The sequence below is a fragment of the Sesamum indicum genome, linkage group LG9 (genome assembly GCF_026168435.1).
Source record: "Sesamum indicum cultivar Baizhima isolate 11 linkage group LG9, ASM2616843v1, whole genome shotgun sequence".
Taxonomy (NCBI): domain Eukaryota; kingdom Viridiplantae; phylum Streptophyta; class Magnoliopsida; order Lamiales; family Pedaliaceae; genus Sesamum; species Sesamum indicum.
Genome location: NC_142665.1, coordinates 19,466,939 through 19,486,490, shown reverse-complemented (window position 1 = coordinate 19,486,490; position 19,552 = coordinate 19,466,939). Strand labels below are relative to the sequence as shown.

The 19,552-nt window shown below is 35.6% G+C and overlaps 1 protein-coding gene across 1 annotated transcript; it reads left to right on the top strand.

Moving 5' to 3' along the window:
- On the top strand, positions 1-18,924 carry LOC105178056 (DNA polymerase delta subunit 1). Its single transcript, XM_011101402.3, has 30 exons — positions 1-283; positions 567-677; positions 1,623-1,729; positions 1,872-2,031; positions 2,289-2,484; positions 2,591-2,726; positions 2,831-2,968; positions 3,765-3,842; positions 3,955-4,046; positions 4,699-4,765; positions 4,902-4,973; positions 6,225-6,311; positions 8,635-8,754; positions 8,853-8,951; positions 10,076-10,183; positions 10,366-10,461; positions 10,584-10,649; positions 11,649-11,705; positions 11,831-11,918; positions 11,994-12,073; positions 13,725-13,838; positions 14,581-14,695; positions 14,858-15,030; positions 15,113-15,184; positions 16,149-16,223; positions 16,301-16,390; positions 16,465-16,625; positions 17,745-17,818; positions 17,916-18,003; positions 18,352-18,924. Exons 1-30 carry the CDS (start codon positions 43-45, stop codon positions 18,437-18,439), a joined length of 3,249 nt encoding a protein of 1,082 aa, XP_011099704.1. The 5' UTR covers positions 1-42; the 3' UTR covers positions 18,440-18,924.
- The last annotated feature ends 628 nt before the right edge of the window (positions 18,925-19,552 follow it).

Genomic DNA, 19,552 nt, shown 5'->3' with positions numbered 1-19,552 from the left:
ATTTAACACACATTTCCCTCTCTAAACCCTCCCTCCGCCACCATGAGCGCCACCGGTAACCCACGGAAACGCCAGCAACCGCCAACGCCGGCAACTCCATCTCCTCAACTGAAGCATCAAGCAGCGATGGAGGAAGAGGAGTTAGACGAGGACGTATTCCTCGAGGAAACCCTACTCCAGTACGAGGAGGAAGACTCGCAGCGCCGTGCCCTCGCCGACCGTCTGGCCAAGTGGAAGCGTCCAGCGCTTTCCCCTTCCCTCTTGTCCCAGTCCCAGAACATCGGTATATGCTGAAATTCAAACTCAAAGCTTTGCTTCTCTGCTGCTTTTGTACTCTGTGCCCACAATTGCTGTATCTTTTCCTCATTTTCTTTTTAGTGGCTCCATTTGCCTCTTATATTTGGCTTAAAAGTTAAAATTTTATGTGTAATTCTTAACCGAGGTAAGAATTTTTTCTGTGTCAGTCTTCACAACTGCGAATGTATAACTTTTGAGTCTTTTGAAGAAAATTGTGGAACTTTTAATGTAACTGCTGACGGAATTTGTCTTTTAATTCTGCTCTGAAGTATTTCAACAGTTGGAAATTGATTATGTTATTGGAGATAGCCACAAGGAATTTCTTCCAAGCTCTTCAGGTCCGGCTGCAATTATTAGGATTTTTGGGGTAACCAGAGAAGGTCATCTCTCTCTCTCTCTCTCTCTCTCTCGCTCGTCTGGGAACTATCACATTTTAATGTGCAAGAAGCATATTTTATACTTGGATTCTCGAATGGGCCAGAAGCATTAAGTTATAGGTGCCCTCGATGTTATTCTACGTATGTGAGATTGTCTTTGCCATTTTCTTTTCAAATATGGAAGGCAAAAGAGAGAACAGCTAGCATTAAATAAAACTTGTGACCCTTGTTCTTGATGGTGCTTTCTATTCACTTATAATTTGGCAAAGCATTTGAAAGAGAATAAATTTTCCTCCTCAACTCTTGCTCTCCAATTGCTCATCTTCACAGAAGTCCTATGTCATGAATGCTAGAGTTCTTACTGATATTTCTTGATGAACCTAACAAAACTCAATGGAATTGAACTGAGTTGTGATTTTGATTAATTTCTAGCTTTCAACCATCTAAAACAGTTGAATGTGTTATATGGAGCTGATGTGGATTGTACCTTCTTTCAGCCAGTATTTGTTGGGAATGAGCAAAGATCGCCCTTATCATACCAAATATTCAAGTCAAATAGTTTGTGTCCTTGAAATGTTGAAGTTAATATATGCTGTCGAGGGTTGCTGCTTCACAAATTTTAGGGTGACTATCACTTGCATTTGATGCAGTGTTGTTGGTTAGTAATTTAGTCATGCCAAGTCGAATTAAATTTCTAAGTTCCTCAATGGAGCCTGCTTAACAAAAGAAGTGTATTTATACCGTGTGTACTTTTTTATTGCAATGCTATTTTTAAGGGTCTTAGACTATTTAGGTATTACAATATATGGTGTTTGCCACTGAACATGGCCTTTGTATAGTAATTATTTATTTTCTTTTGTTAGAGACTTGAATGAGTCACAGAGATCCTTTATTAGGTTGAAGACAATACCACTATCATTTTTCATTTCTGAAGTCTTTCTTGTCCAGGACATAGTGTTTGCTCTCTTGTACATGGATTTGAGCCATATTTTTACATCAGCTGCCCTCCAGGAATGGGTCCTGACGACATATCCCATTTCCATCAAATTCTTGAGGTAGTTTTTCACAGGTTGTTTAAATGTGTGAATCTGTCTTCAAATCTCATGATTTCATCTATGCTCATGTCAGTTCAATGATTGTGTTCATCGACATAATTTATTCTTTGGATTTTCTTGTCAATCTTGGCGGTTACTACAGGGTAGGATGAGGGAAGCAAACCGGAATAGTAAGGTTCCCAAATTTGTTCGTCGCATTGAACTGGTTCAAAGAAGAAGCATAATGTATTATCAACAGCAGAGTTCTCAGCCCTTTCTTAAAATTGTAGTGGCACTGCCAACAATGGTTACCAGCTGTCGTGGTATGAATTACGATTTCTTTTTCTTGCTTTCAGATTCAAACTGATAAACCTGTCATTCCCTTCTACTATGTGGTGAAGCATTCTCAAATGGCCTGTACTTGTTGCTTATGCATAATTGATAGCGATTGTTGCTTGCGCTAAGTATTCAATAAGTAGGTGATATTTTAAACTGTTGATTGCATGTTTCTGATGATTTATGCTGCAACAATTTGTTTAGTTTTCAAGATTTCAATTAATTTAAAATTTAAATTTGGCAGGTATCCTTGATAGAGGAATACAAATTGATGGACTTGGCATGAAGAGTTTTATGACCTACGAGAGTAATGTTCTTTTTGCTCTCCGTTTCATGATCGATTGCAACATAGTTGGGGGCAATTGGATTGAAGTTCCTCATGGAAAATATAAGAAGACAGCAAGAAATCTCTCCTATTGCCAGTTAGAGTTCGATTGTCTGTATCCTTATGCTCATGGGAAATTAGTAGTGTCTTTAGCATAGAAACTTGCTTTCTCCACACACTTAAATCTTATTTAAACAATTTCCCCTTACATATGGTCTTAGTTTTTCGGACTTGATCAGTCATGTTCCTGAAGGGGAATTCTCGAAGATGGCTCCTTTTCGCATATTAAGCTTTGACATTGAGTGTGCTGGGAGGAAAGGCCTTTTCCCTGAACCCACTCATGATCCTGTTATCCAGGTTTGTGTATAGTAAATCTAGAATTACATATGCAAGCAAAAAGAAGGGATGCTGCTTCACTCAAAGTTCAGTTTCTGATCTTCTTTGTTTTGGTTATTTACTAGGTGGCGAATCTAGTGACCTTGCAGGGAGAAGATCAGCCATTTGTTCGTAATGTGATGACTCTTAAGTCATGTGCACCTATTGTTGGTGTTGATGTCATGTCATTTGACACGGAGAAGGAAGTTCTATTAGCTTGGAGGGTAATGTTCTTGGCATAAATCTGACAACAATAATATTTGTTTGTCCTAGTGTCAAAGTGGCAACCGAAGTTGTTTACCTATGCCTTCCATTTGTAGAGCTGCTTGGAAGACATTCTCATTTATGTCTTGGATACATCATTATAGAACTGTAGCCAATAACTTTTTATTTTTACTTTCAAGTTCTTCTATGTGATGCACAGGAGTCAGTTCATACTACGATTTTCTATATTTCCAACTTTGCTGCTGTGCTTCTACTCTTTGTGCACTTTGACTAGGCTCTTTTACTGTGAAATTTACTTATCCTTCAAGTACCAAGCACAGCTCCTGTTTGAGTCCCCTGGAATAAATTGTAAGCAATTATTTACAGTGCATGCCAATATTCCCTTTACGTCCATGCAAACACCACTGATTATGGTCCACAAGGCGTGGAATTAGGTTGCCAGATTTTTAGCTTCTTGTAGAGATATCCTTGCAGCTAATCCATTGCCTCTCTCTACTTGAATCTATTCAGGATGAGCAGATGCTCATTGTGCATAAAGATTGGTGGACGCGCAGTATGATATAGTAGGGAATCGGAATTTTAGAAGTGCTTTCTTTTCTTTATCATACACATTAGCTTTTACTATTATCAAGATGGAAGATGATGTCTGTAAACTGAAATTGTTCTTTTGTCTTGTGATATTATTTTGTGGATCACCTGTCATTCTTTTCTTTCATTGAGAGGCACTAGCATATCTTTCTACTTTGTGTTCAAAAGTTCTATATTTCATCTTTATTTTTTACCTTCTAACTGCAGGACTTTATTCGTGAAGTGGACCCAGACATTATAATTGGTTATAACATCTGCAAATTTGATTTGCCATATCTCATTCAGGTGGAAACATTTTCTCTTTACTTTGACCTGCTGGACCTGCCCCAAGATAAAAAAGGATATCATTATGTTCAAATAAGTGAATGATTATATACCGTTTTCTTTCCCTGGACAGAGAGCTGAGGTATTGGGGATAGCTGAATTTCCAATACTTGGACGCATTCGGAACAGCAGAGTCCGTGTCAAAGATACAACTTTTTCTTCCAGGTCCTGAAATAATTTCTCCTTTCTGCCCTTGATACTTAAAGCCACCTAAAAAAGTCAAATTAAGGAATGCTGGGATTTATTGTCACCAAAAGTATCTATATTTGTTCTTTTAACTCATGGGGCTGTCTCTATTTGTCATTTTGTTTGCTTAGACCAGTAAGTTCAATCATATGGTTGGTATTGGACTATTTTCAACTTGAATGTCACTAAGCACTATTACAGCTTGCAAGATTGAAGGTCAAAATAGAATCGGAGTTCGAAATAAAAAATGTACTGAAAGATAAAAATAGTTCTAATTATTATAGCAGACCTTCTATTAGCAATGTCTCATACCCTGTATTGAGCAACACATCTATAAAGGTTTTCTTGCTTGTTATGCCTATACAAAGTGAACGCTTCTAAGCTACACCCAACCAATAAATCAATTCCATATTAGCTAGATGATGCATTTAAGTAACTTGTACTTTTGTCTGGCATGGGTTCTCGTTTTACCCAGTTTTTTGGTTTGAGAAATATTTGTCAGATGTATGTCAATTATAGCAACTTATTGGTTTATTTATGCAGTAAATTTCATGGAATGGGTTCTTTTACAACCCATACTTTATAACTTGTTGCTAAGGGAACTAACTGACTTAAACTTCTGGAGCTGCAGACAATATGGGACCAGGGAAAGTAAGGAAGTTACAGTTGAGGGGAGACTTCAATTTGATCTGCTACAGGTTTTGTTTCCCATCTCATGGAATTGTGTCGTGTGATATTTGAATTTTAGAGAAAGCAGAAATATATATGAAGTCCTGCTATTAAATCCTGAATATTCTTGTATAAGTCATAACCTTTTGGCTCTTGTTTATGCAGGCTATGCAAAGGGAACACAAGTTAAGTTCGTATTCGCTAAATTCTGTTTCTGCACACTTTCTTAACGAGCAGGTGAGCTTTCGTTGTATTAAGTTCTTTCCAAGAACTATTGCTATATTTGTTTCTAATTCACTTCTATATTTGATTACCCACACCATGCCCATCTTAGTTTTTACACTTCTCTATAATTTGAAATATTTCGAAAATTGTTGCTGTGTGCTTTTTTGTGATTCACATTTTGGTATTTAAACAACTTCACAGAAATATAATTTTTTATTTGTACAAGATTGGGTTTTATTTGAATGGACATGGCTGCTTGTTTTCTTTGACTTAATCTATTAGCTTTCTGGTTGAATATCATAAACTCTACCTTGCTTCTAGTATCATGCTCCCTTTGAGGCTTCGATTAAACCAGTATGGTACTTGTAATTATAATTGGCCCCTGATAGTCTGCATTGTGCAAATTTTATAGTACTCCATGCTTGGAAAGATTCATCAAAGCCTGAATTATCTCGTTTTCTTTGCTTTCAGTATGGCCTACACATTAAAGGCTAAATTACTGATTTTGACATAACATTTGCTTAGAGGCTGTTTTTTCTTGCTAGCAGGACTGATTTGTGTGTTATCCTTTGTCCACAAGATGGAGCACTGTCCATGATTCTTTAGAAGCATGTCGATAATAACTTCCACAGCTAACTATAAACCTTTCAAGGCACTCTTATTGAGAGGCTTAGGCTGAAGAAGAAAACGAGAAGTATATAAGAAAGAATAATTTGCTTCTAGAGAAGAATGTATGTTTTCTTGGTTTAACTGAGGATTTTGCTTGTCCACATTCTTATGCTGAATTGAAGGCAATCATGCTGAACAGCTTAGGAAGATCAAAGAAGTATTATGGATGATTCAAAATGAACTAAAACTGATAGAAGTCCATAGCAGCATAAAATCTGGATCTCTTGGCATTTCTTAATAAGCTTGCAGCCATGCAAAGGTAACAAAGAACTGATAGAAAAACCTACCATACAAAAGTACTTAGTACTGTGAAAAAAGCTTTTCCCTATGATATCACGAGAATTGCAGTTCTCTCTCTTTGTTAATGATAGGTGTCAGGAAGTTTTATGAGTCTTTCAAATTCCAACCTAAATTGATAATCTTTGGGATGAATTCTAAAATTCTGCTCTTTAAAACTGTTACATGATGTTAAGCATCACATTTGAAATAATGATCTCTTTGACTCAGGCTATGTTGCCTCTCAATTTTGCCTGATTCCTTTTTTTCATTTCATTGGGTCAATAGTTTTACTATAACTTTTCAATACTTGTGCAGAAAGAGGATGTCCATCATTCAATTATATCTGACCTTCAGAATGGGAACTCAGAAACGAGGAGGCGTCTTGCTGTCTATTGTTTAAAGGTGAATGATATTCCTGGATTCAAGTGTATTTCGACTAGTAATTTGTTTTTGCTGCGTCATATCACAGGCTGCTCATATGTCTCCTTGTTAATTTATTGTTTCTGCTAGTAAGTTTCATTAGGCCATGCACACAACAAGTACTATTGGGACTCCATCTTGTAGCATTTTTCTTCCTCTTTTCCTTTTGGTCTTGGATTCACATTTCCTTTTCTTTACTTTTCTCCCCCTCCTTTTGGGACTAAGAGGGTGTTTGGCTAAGCTTTTTTAAAACATCTTATAAGCTCCTAGATCTTATGAGATGTTTTCCCACTTATAAGATGTTGGATGTTTAAAAATAAGCTCCTAAAGTGTTTGGATAAAATAAGATGTGAAAATATCATTTAAGATGTTGTGTTGTTTGGCATAACAAGATCTTTTATTGGTAAAATGACCAAAAATGACATGATACCATTAGAATCAAATAAATTATTGTTCCTTGACATATTTTAGATTTAAATATTTTTTTAAAATACTTTCATAAATAGCTCACATTAGTTTAATTCCAAATAAGAATTTAATAGATATTTTTTTTAACAAAAATAAAAAAGAAATGATGAATTATTACCTAAATTTTTGCTAGTCGAATATTAACATAGATATATAATTGATACTTTCCTTATCAATGATTTTTTCTAGTTGTATAATTTATAATATCTTGAATTTATATTTTTTCTGTAAAAATAATTTCATCAGCAATTTTTTTGTGTTAACTATGATAATCTATTATTAATAATGAAGCATTTTCTCTTTTTCAAATGCCAAAAAAAAGTAGCAATAAAATTCTTTAATATCCTATAGAGAGAGAATTCTTTAATATCCTAGAGAGGGAGGGAGGGAGAGAGTTTGTGTGTGTGAATAATGATGTTTTTGTCTAATGATATATTAGTCTTATAAGCTTATAAGATGTTTTGAAAAAAGTTAGAGAAGTTAACTTTTTTTAAAGAATTTATTTGATCTAAAACATCTTATTTTGAGGTCTTATAAGCTATTTTAAAAAAAATTGCCAAAAACTTTATTTTGAGCTTATAAGCTCTCAACTAGTAATTGTCTTATTTGTGTCATTAATTGTATGCAAATGTAGTTTCTCTGGGTAATTTGAGTAAATTTTTCTTGATTTTCTTTTTCTTAAGATTGTAATATAGTAGGTGATATTAGGCGATTATAGGCAAACCCTTATCAAGATTGAAGTTTTTTTGGTTTCTTGATGTGCAGCTGGTAGTATTTTTCTTAATTAATCTTCTCAATTTGGGCCCCATTTATTGTTTGTTATGTGAAGGATGGGTCCATGAGTTGTCTATAACAAAAGGAGTCTCCAAATTGTCATCATCAAGGCTTGTCACTACATTGAGAAATAACGTATAAACTTATCCACTTATTAATCTTTATGCATTTATTGTTTGTCTTCTAAGACAGTTTGGAATAACCAATTGTGATTACCCTTATTTGAAGGTAATGAGATATAATTTTCATGATTTAAGATTAGAAAATCTTTTATTTGCATAGGTGAGAAATGCAGTGGTTTTAATATATATATATTTATATTTATACTTTAATCCATTTTTTGGATATCTTCGGTGAATTTTAATGTGCTTAGGTGTATTTTTACAATTGAGGTATGTGATGTGATAACGAAAGGTGTTCTACTTTTATCACCACGCCACATTCGCTCTTCACGACTCCAGCAAGTAGATGAAAAAGTAAATAGACCTTTTACATGGAGTATAGTTGTGCATTAGCATGATCTAGTAATATCTTTAAACATATGTGGTGGCTGCCCTTGGCATGCTTCCAGTTCTTATTTTCTCGAGTTCTCGTGGTTGAAAAAATGTTTTATAGAAAGTATCATGTATATTGTTGTGTCAAAAGATAATATCACCTCTGCAGCTTGCTGGAATATGTGTGTGAATTCACCCATTGTCAAACATCCAGCACTTGCGTGTTGGCGCAGTATTGGCACGTTTACATGCAAGCATCCCTTGTGAATAGAATCATTTTTCATATTTAGCAGCCTTATAGTTTTCTTTTGATCATGTCTAGATTCTTTAGTTTTATGCAAGTCCAACATCAATCATCTATGAGGAGAGAAATCGGCTTGAGATCCAGATAACACGATTTAAATCTATGGATCAACCTTCTTATTTTGTAAAATTGTTGGTCATTAATAACTGTGTTTTAATGTTTCAGCAGTAGTTGGATCTCAACATATAACTATAGAAACATTATGCAGACGAGAAAACTTAGTTTCATTCCGTGTGCTATTGCTGAAAGACTTAACCATTTGTAGGATGCTTACCTTCCACAACGCCTTTTGGACAAATTGATGTTCGTTTATAACTATGTGGAGATGGCTCGAGTAACTGGCGTTCCCATCTCGTTTCTACTTTCCCGAGGGCAGAGTATTAAGGTCACTTTAGAGCTCTACAGCTTTCTGAGTTGGAGAATAATAAACTAAGCAGGTTGGACGGCAATGTACCTAGATCTAATTTTAACACTTATCTTCAGGTGCTGTCTCAGCTTCTGAGGAAAGCAAAACAGAAGAATCTGGTTATTCCAAATGTGAAACAGGCTGGATCTGAACAGGGAACCTATGAGGGTGCAACTGTAAGTGTTCATTTTTTGTTTACTGGGCATGCAATTATATAAATTCACAAATATGTTCATATTGACAGTTGCTCCAGTAGCCAGTTTGCATATAGAACAGTAAGTAAGTCAAATTAAATATCAATGATGCATGATCCAACAGTGTATTTCAAGAGCAGCTCCATATTCTCGATGGAAGTATTATTTTCTCTTTGTCATGCAAGGATGCTTTGATGTTCCTACTCATAGTGATTATTTTGGCCTGATACAAAAAGTAGTTGCAAGGGCCGGCTTAGACAAGTAACCTCCAGGTGAATGCTATGCTAGCCAAATTACCCATTTAAATGCTTAACTCCTATTTCTGATAATACCTTTATAAGGCGCTATAACCATTCAATCATTCATCCCCAAACTTGTGATGGGAGAGAGTTCAAGTAGTAGAACTTGTCTGGTTTTCATTGCTTGAGCTTGGATGTTCGCAGCTATTTGACATGTAATTTTTTTTCACTTTAATACAGGGCTAATTTGTAAATGGAAAGCTAATTAATCTCAGCAAGTACGACCATTTCACTGAGTGGCTTAAATAGATCAAATTTTTACTGTGTGAAGTTTTCGGCTAACTTTGGAGGCATTATCATGTTCGTCCTGGGCTTTAGGGAAATCTTCTGATAATTTCTATATTGTGCTGATTTATGAGGTGTTTTAGGAACTATTGTTCATCATATGCTTGGCGTTGCGAGAGCAAGTTCTTTATGTGTGATCCAGAATGTTCCATCTGTATAAAGTAGAACGAATTTCTAAATATCATGGCGCTAAGCCTATTAGGTGTATCCAACTGTACACAGTCTGGATGGTCTTCTGTTCTCTCTCTCTCCCTCTGTTTTCGGAGTTCAACTTCAAAGTTCAAAAAATTCTTGAGGATTGGATTCAACTTCCTTCACATATTATGAGTGCTATGGTAGAAACAAATAGGAGATACAACTGAATAATAGAGAGAAGACCCGTGGTTGAAAGCTTAATATGCCAGTGCACATTCTTCTGAGCATATGACTTTATAGAGGTGCTTATTTTTCTGTAGAGGGGTTACAGCACCTTGGTGCACAGGGATAAAGTTTTTTCTTATGGGAAAGAGATTTTATGTGCAGGTTCTGGAAGCCAGAGCAGGATTCTATGAGAAGCCTATTGCGACACTGGATTTTGCATCTTTATATCCATCAATTATGATGGCATACAACTTGTGTTATTGTACACTGGTAACATATTGTCGTCTTTGTCGTGTTTTCCTTTTCCTATTTCTTTTTGGTTGGGACATTTATGAATTAAAGGTGAATCTAGAGAGTAACTGTATTTACTAAAATCAAAATAATCATCTACTTCAAGTATGTTTGGGTACCAGAGATGTATATTTACTATTATCATCTCGATTATTACGTAGGTAACTCCAGAAGATGCGCGGAAACTTAATTTGCCTCCAGAATGTGTCAACAAAACTCCATCTGGGGAAACATTTGTCAAATCAAATTTACAAAAGGTTTCTTTTTGCATTTGTACAATTCTGGTTATTTGTTATCACTTCATGTAGTCAAAACCCTTGATAATTCATAAGTTCCAAATGTTTCTCCCCTTCTTCTTACTGGTTAAGTTTTACTTTAGGGAATACTACCAGAAATTCTTGAAGAACTTTTGGCTGCTCGTAAAAGGGCTAAAGCAGATTTGAAGGTTCTGAAGTCCTCTATTCTATTTTTTTTTTCTCTTTCTTTTTTTTTGTATTGCTTTTTTAAGATCCTGAATTGGTTTCATCAGGATGCATTTTGCTTGGAAAAACCCCAGTTTAGCTATACAACTAACTTACCAATTGTTGGTATAAATCAGTCCAACATTTGGAAGTTTCAAAGCGCTTCTTGGTGCTTGACATAGATTTATATGATGGATATAATACACTTTTGAAATGTGGCTTCTCTCAGAACTCTGACTAATAACCAGACAGGGTCTTCATTTTCATGTCAGAAAAATAATCAAGATACAGACCTTCTGGGGTTTATGATTCTTAATTTTTCAACAGAAATGTCTAATTGGCTTTGTAGTAATTTTTATTTGATTGCTAATATGATGTAACGGATAAAGCAAAAATAGGGCAGTACTAATTGACTTGTGATCAACTAAGAGTTGACCTTGGGCAATCTTGGAAACAACGAAAGTATTTTGGTGACAGTTGATGTATCAATTTTATCTTATTTCCTTGGGTTATTTATGGACTTTGAAATTGGGGCTATGCTAAACTTCTCTCTGTCATCTGGATTTAACAATAATCAAGGACATGATCACTATCTTTATTTCATTTGATAATTGATGAAGTACCGACACTAAACAGATATATTCTGCATTAAAGTATATCTTAAAATAAATTCTCTTCAGAATAAAGAACATCCATTTTACCATTTGGTGGCTGTCAAAATATAAGGTCCTGTTCATCATCTTTGAATATTAATTGATGGAACTGCATGGATATGACCGAAAATACCGGGGCACTCTCTTGGATATCATCAACAGACTGGTCGTTCGTCATCTGAATGATCTTCCTGGAGATGGGAACTGCTTGTTTATTATGATATATCTAGTGGATATGTTCATAAATTCTGAACTTAGAGTGTTATTGTACTGCTATGTCATTAGAAAAACCCTTCTCAAGATGAACCAGATATGTGATTTGACTTTTAGGAAGCAAAGGATCCTCTTGAGAAAGCCGTGTTAGATGGTCGGCAACTGGCTTTGAAGGTATGCTGTCATTTTTAGCTTTTTTAAGTGTTTTATTTTACATCTTATCCTATGTCAAATATTGTCTTTGGATTCATTTTAAGAAATCTGGAATGTCGGCATGATCGTTCCTCATGTGTTTCCAGATAAGTGCAAATTCTGTTTATGGGTTCACTGGAGCTACAATTGGTCAGTTACCTTGTTTGGAGATATCTTCAAGTGTTACCAGCTATGGTAATTGCTAATTTTGTTCTCCTAATTAATACAGTAGAATGCCACTTGATCTAATGATTTATCCGTTTTTTGAAGGTCGACAAATGATTGAACACACCAAAAAACTTGTGGAAGATAAATTCACCGTGCTTGGGGGTTATGAGCACAATGCTGAGGTATATGAATGATTCCTTGATGAGACTTATACTTTCAGTCAAAACATCTTTATCGCTGCCCAGACTTGCTTTGCTGTTCTATGATGCTCATCAAATGATCGTCAATATTCTTCTCTTATATTCTTTACAAAAAAAAGTGGGAAATTGATACTTGAGGCAAGGATCTTTGTCCTAACTCTATTTTGCTTAACAAAAAACACCATACCAAACTCAGTAATTATATAAGTACTGCAGGGTTGGCTTTATTTGAAATTGTGACTAGTCTGGCGGAGTTGGCTTTATTTAAAAGATTAATCATTTGTATAGAAGTAAAGGAACAATGGCTTTCCCAATGATGGTGCCCTGTGTTTCCTCCGCAACTATTAATTTGTTGTATCAAGTTAAGCAGAATGCATTGTTCAATTGGGATAACAAATGCTACACGCTTGGTCTTTCGAGTGCAAACTAGTTTTATGCCTTGTAAAAGTTGTATTACATTTGCTGAATTATGGAAAAAGTTCCTTTATTATTTCCATGAATCATCGGGCATATTGAATGAATCAAGATCCCTGAATGCTCAACTTTCTAGTGTAAATGGAAATTACAAGTAACATTGAATGCGTATGCTGAGCTTTGATTAGTAGATAATTAGTTAAAGCAGTGGACCTTCTTTATTTCTCTCTACAGTTAATTACAAATGTAAAAAACTGAGACATAAAACAGACAACCATAATAATTTATGATGATCCGTGGCTTGTGTGTCAGCAATGATCCTCATGATGAGTACCGGAAAGAGGATGTTGCTTGTGTGAATTGCTTCCTCTCTAGGGCCACAATTGAGATATTGTGCTTGGGTTTTCTGTCACTTTAAAGACCTAAATTGCAATTTGCTATCAATTATTGGTTTTAGTACAAATGGCAGACGCTCACTGCTTCACTGCAGTTGCTTGGTGGGTGGGGATTGTTGGCCTTTGTTGTGATAATTGCTCGTGGCGGGGACACCAGTAGAAAGTGGCGCTTGAGTTGTTGTAAGGTTTAAAGATTTGAGTTGGTGCTATTATCTATAGCTTTTAGCATAACTGCCAGATGCTTGGTTCTACAAGATGTGTTTTGTACTTCCACATATTGGTATTAGTTGCCGTGTTTGTACTAAACACGGTATGTATAAATTTTCTCTTGATTCCAGAAATCTTATTACATAGGGTGGTAGAATAGACTTAGTTCGGGAACTAGGCAGCTGGAATATTGATTGCTTTTCTTCTCTTACCTAGTTATGTTGATAGCAAAATCTAAGCATCTCATGTTAGAAAACACAATGGCAACTGGAGTAGAAAGTTGGTATTAAGAATAAGAAATGACAGAAACATGACCTCAATGTTGAGGTGCAAAGGGTGGGGGTAACACCTTCTCTTCTCGATTGTGATACTCATATCCAAATTTGGAATAAGCCATTTTCTCTCGTTTTTCTTTCTCTCTAGTGTTGCAAACAGTTGCGTAATCCTTCTTGGTATATTTGTTTGTTGTTTGAAGTAGGTATTGGACAGGACTTTCTAGTTTATGCTTGTTTCTTTTCTGATTATATCCTTCCTGTACCTGTAGCGCTTGCTTGCAGTATTTCCATTACAGATCATGGTACAATCAGATTTGAGTAATAACAATATTTTTATGTTAGGTCATATATGGAGATACAGATTCAGTTATGGTGCAGTTTGGTGTGTCCTCAGTGGAAGAAGCCATGAACTTGGGTAGGGAAGCTGCTGACTACATCAGCGGCACTTTCATCAAGGTAAGTTAGCTTATAGACTTCATCCTTTTTCAACTTTCATTTATCATTTATCCCATTTAGCACATCAGAATTTAAGAATCTAAGATGGGTGATAGGAGTAGTGTGCTTTAGGTACTTCAGTCAAACTTCTGTGAATTTTGTAATGCTCGTTGATTTTTGTTTTAATACCTTGTGCTTGTTCTCAATATGACCAAACAAATTAATAAAACGTGTTTTCCATTTTTGAAATCGGTTTCTTGAACTGCATAATTTTGGATTTTAAATCTTTTCCATATTTATAAATCTCCAGCTTGTGGGCCTCTACAAGATCCCACTGATTTTGAATTGATATATGAGTGGTCTAGACTCTAGACCATGGTGCTTATGCATCAAGTAGCTCTCTGAATAAATGATTTCTGTGATTAAACTTTTCTGTTTAATTGTGCTCTATTCGTTTTGCCTTGCTTCTTTGCATTGTTTAGTGGATCTTAAATTGTATCAAGCTTGCTGATTTCTTTTGTCTGGTCAAGATCTCTGTAACTTTAGATTGTTTTTCAGCTTATCAATCGTTTTTTTTTTTATTATTACACTGTGGAATAGTTCTTATCTTCATTTATCAGGTTCTACATTTGTTACCTTATGGTCATGTTTGTGGTTCCCCCCCTCAAACCCATGAGCCTCTCTGCACCTGCTTCCTCTCACCCCTTCTTTCCCTTCTTCCATTCTTTCTTTGTTCATATTATTATCGTCTTTTGGTTGACAGCCCATAAAGCTAGAGTTTGAGAAGGTTTACTATCCATATCTTCTAATTAGTAAGAAGAGGTATGCTGGTCTTTACTGGACAAACCCAAAGAAATTTGACAAGATGGACACCAAAGGTGAGCAAGGCTGCTCATTCTTCTACCCTCTAAAATTTTGTTTCTCTTAGTTGTTCTTTGCCATTGCCATCATAATCTGATTGTATCCTCACAATACTAAACTTTTAGGATTAGCTTCTAGTAGGTTTTCCTATACAATCTTTTTTCTTGTCTCTTTCTCAGGGATTGAAACCGTTCGAAGGGATAATTGTTTGCTGGTCAAAAACTTGGTGACTGAATGCCTTAATAAAATACTGATAGAAAGAGATATCCCTGGTGCTGTTCAGTATGTCAAGAACACAATCTCAGATCTTCTTATGAATCGCATGGACTTATCCCTTTTAGTTATCACCAAGGTAACTAACTAGGCCCAGAAATTTACTCGACATTTTTCTCTGCTTGTTCAGCTCTTAATCTACCTGTTTAATTGCTAAATAGGGTCTGACAAAGACAGGAGATGACTATGAAGTTAAAGCAGCACATGTTGAGCTTGCGGAACGGATGCGCAAGGTTAGAAATGTTTCATTACTTGATCAGTATTTTTCGTAATAAGTTGCCAAAGGAAGAAAGTTTGTGCTATGATGAATCAGTTTCTGACATTTCATGTGCATTTTGTTTTGAAGCTTTACCAAGCTATTTATATTAGCTGGAACTTTAGGCTGCAAATACAAACTTAGATGATAATTTATTTGGCTTTTAATGATAAACCATCTCTTTTCATCTTTAAATGTGATAAAATAGTTTCTTGTGGTTTGATTTGACACTGCATTCTGTCAGTTACAGCAATTCTGGAGAAAATGGTACTTATAATGCCATTTACGTTCTGCATTCTATATTGTCTTGACACATTAGAGCTGCCTTTCCACCACAAGGAGCTAGAAGTTAATGATGAGAAAATTCAGAAATATGGAGTTTGACATAAAGAGCAAGATTTTGGGTTCAACTCTGAATCTGATAGCCGTTACTTGGGTACAATCTTGATCACAATTTAGGGCTCAATGCTCAAAATCAAATTTCCTGTAGATATCTGTGGATGTGTTATGTTACTCGACGCCCTTTTCAATGACTATTGACCACCCATAAAAGACATTGTGCTATTCACGGACTCTTCTCCTGTTTTCTGATGCATTGCTGTGGCATTGTGAGATTGATGATGGCATGTGTCTATTTTTCGCTAGCAAGAGGAATCTACATTGGATGAAATTTTCTGCCTAAACAGTATCTTTGTTAGTATCATTTTGCAACTTTATTTCTTCTTAGTGTCATTGCGCCATCTCAAGTAATCTAGAATATTGAGTGAATTGTAGTCATTAGAAAAGTTAAATTCTCTGGATCTGATTAATGTCCACTAAAATGCATGCTGTCCATTCTTGTGATTTCGATCTAACCTTTAATACTTAATAGTAAAACTATGTCTTATTTCCACAAGCATTTTCACAATTGGTGGCTGTTGTATTTACTTTGTGACAAATAGCGGGATGCGGCTACTGCTCCAAATGTTGGGGATCGAGTCCCTTACGTCATTATTAAAGCAGCAAAAGGTGCCAAGGTAAGCCTGTTGCCTTTGTATCCATATTACCTTACTAGAACATGATGCAGAAAGTCTGATATACTGATGATAAACAGGCTTACGAAAGATCAGAGGACCCCATCTACGTGTTAGAGAACAACATTCCTATAGACCCTCATTACTACCTCGAAAATCAAATTAGCAAGGTACACAAGGCAATTGATATGGTTTACAACTTAACTGATTCCTGTGAGCTGTTAATAAAAAATATTTTATGCAGCCATTGCTTAGGATCTTTGAACCAATCTTGAAGAATGCTAGTAAAGAGCTTCTTCAAGGAAGTCATACGAGATCTATTTCAATTTCTACCCCTTCAAACAGTGGCATCATGAAGTTCGCCAAAAAGCAACTTACTTGCATTGGATGCAAGGCTTTGATTAGGTAAAGCTCAGATGTTAGCTTCTTCCTGTTTCCTTCATGAAGACTGTAAAAGAAAAAAAATAGCGTTTTTTTCTTCATTATTTGTTTTTCTTCTCACAAGTCTTCGAGGTTAAATTTCCATTGATGGCTTTGGCAATGACTAATCAAACACGAGAAATCCTGTAGACGAGTGAATGAGCTAGGTTCTACACTTGGTGAGATTTTGTCTGAAGGATGATTTTGGGTGTTATGGACGAGTACAGGATGCCTTGGACAATAATGCATCAGTTTTCAATTTTTTCAGCAGGAAATGATATATCTGAAACAGTGGGACTATGCAATGTTGTTGTGTGCAGCTGCACATCATAAAATGATGGATTCACAAAAATTAACTTTCTTTACTTAAATTCATTTTAAGACAGGAGATTCAGAAGAGAATGTTGATGTATGGTTTCTTACAGATTCAGTTCTTTGCAGGCCTCTGATCACATCTCACTTGAATTAGAAATCTATGATGAACCTTTTACCACTTAGCAAAATTTCTGGATGAAATTAAATATTTTATTTTCTCCAGCAGAATTAACTAAAATAATTGTCTGTTGGAGGAAATTTATAGAAATAGCAAGATAGTCATTGTAAAAACTAGATGAGATGGAGTTATGCCACTAGTCTCTGTTGTTAGTGCTGAACTCATATATACTATTGTCTGCACAATCTTTCCTGCTTGTTATTTTCTTGTCTTCCCACCTTTGACCAATTCTCTGATATTTCAATATCTTTATTTCTCCCCATATACAATTCTTCATTTGTAACAATGTAACCTAAGGTGCTGAAAAATAGTGCTTCTGGGAGGCCCATGCACCAAGAAGGTGGATATTAAATCTCTGTTATTAGGAAGGATGATGGTCTAATATGTGCTCTTTTTTATGTGTAGCCTTGATCTATTTACAACTAAGTCAACTCATTCCAAACTTTTTGTGTTAATTTCTGCCTGAAAAAGTGAAAATCAAAACAAATATATAAACAAGAACAAAAATGAACCAAAAAAGAAAAATGAAAAATGTGACTGGAAATATTGCAATGCTACCTATTGTATCATGTCATAAAATTGCTATTAACAATGTCTAGTCCCTGGTCCAGTAATTCAGATCATACTCTATGCTCGCATTGCAAAGGAAGAGAAGCTGAACTTTATTGCAAGTCTGTAGCTAATGGTATGTGGAACTCTGTTCTGCCTTAATCTCCAATAGATGTAAAATAGCCATCAGAAGTTTCTAACTGGTCATGACAGAAGTATGCTTCTTTTTTCAGTTTCTGAATTAGAGGAGCTGTTTGGTAGGCTATGGACACAATGCCAGGAGTGCCAAGGCTCTCTTCATCAGGATGTGCTGTGCACTAGGTGAGATACGTGATCTCTCTCTCTCTCTCTCTCTCTCTCTCTCATGTTTTTGCTACCTGCTTGTTGGTTTATTATATCTGGAGATCATGTTGGATATAATTTCATCATTTCAGCTACAAATCCAGAATGTCTGTGCCGTTTCTTCCTCTTGCAACAGAGTTTTCTCTTTTTTTCATTTTTTCTCTTTCCTTTCTCTTCCTCTCGTGGTTGATTCTTTTCATTTATCCATTTATTTATTTGTTTATAACAATTATTTTGCTGGGAGTGGGGCAAATGTAGTCTGATTATGTTCCAGGTTTTCAGTTGCATTCTTAAGATTTGGTCCTAATAAGTACATATTTTGCTCAGCCGAGATTGTCCAATATTTTACCGGAGGAAAAAAGCACAGAAAGACATGGCAGAAGCCAAGCTACAATTGGATCGATGGAACTTCTGATCCTTGAAGAGCTTGTTGTTGATGCGAAAATGCAACAAGCCTGTAATCCTGGTTGGATGATATTTCATCTGTGTACTTGGTGGTCGCATGCTGGCATCCTAGCAAAGTGCAACTATATTTTGCTGACTAGAAAAGGCAAAGCAAGGTCAAAGTGGAGTAGGATGCAATGGAAAGCTGTGCAATTAGCAAGCAATAGCAAGACTTTGAGATGCTTATAGGTGAGAGTGACGGCCAAATATTTTACTGAGTTTCAAGGCTTTCAGTTGGCAAATAGATCTTGACAAAAGATGCTTAGCATCAAGTTTGCACATGTCTCGTTTGTAAACGACTTCTAATGGAGGATTTGCCATGTGTTGTACTACAATTTAGAAAAGCATAGAAGCTGTTAAGTCAGTTCTAGTTGCCTCATTGTATTCCTTTTTCTTTTTCTGGTTGTCCATTTGTAGATAAATTTTTTTCCTTTAATCTATTGTATCTTGTAGGTATATCTTGTTTTCGGTGTTAGCATAATCCTTCAGTATGGCAATATCTCAGGGATATCCAGGCAAGGATGCTTGAGATGGTGGTAAATGTTGGAACGGTGCATGGCAAGAAAAGCAGCAAGTTCCAGTGATCATGAAACAAAAATATTTAGGCCTAGTTCACTTTTTAGGATGGAATTAATGAATGATAGGATCGTGGAATGGTGATCATAATGTTTCATATTTTTTGTTTATTTGGAAGGATTAATGATGTATTAGTGAAGAGAAGGAAATTTCACATAAAAATAGTCATTAAAGTATCAGAATATGTTAATTATGTTTTATGTTTTATTAGAAATTAATCTTTTTCGCAAGGAAAATTTGGATCATATCCAGTCATTTTTTAGGACATCATAGCCGATGGACTGAAGTGGGATTATAACTCCACCTCCTTCGGCGTGATTACAATATCATGTCACCAAAGTTCGGGTCTTGTTTTTTGATTATTGGATCGCCCAAAAACCAAGTAATCGGCTAATCGGACTGAATTAAGAAGGATGAACGTCAATGGTACGGTAACATGTATTAACATTGTACTTGTAAACATTTATCCAAGAATGGATGATGTTTTCAGGTGCATTCTATGAACAAC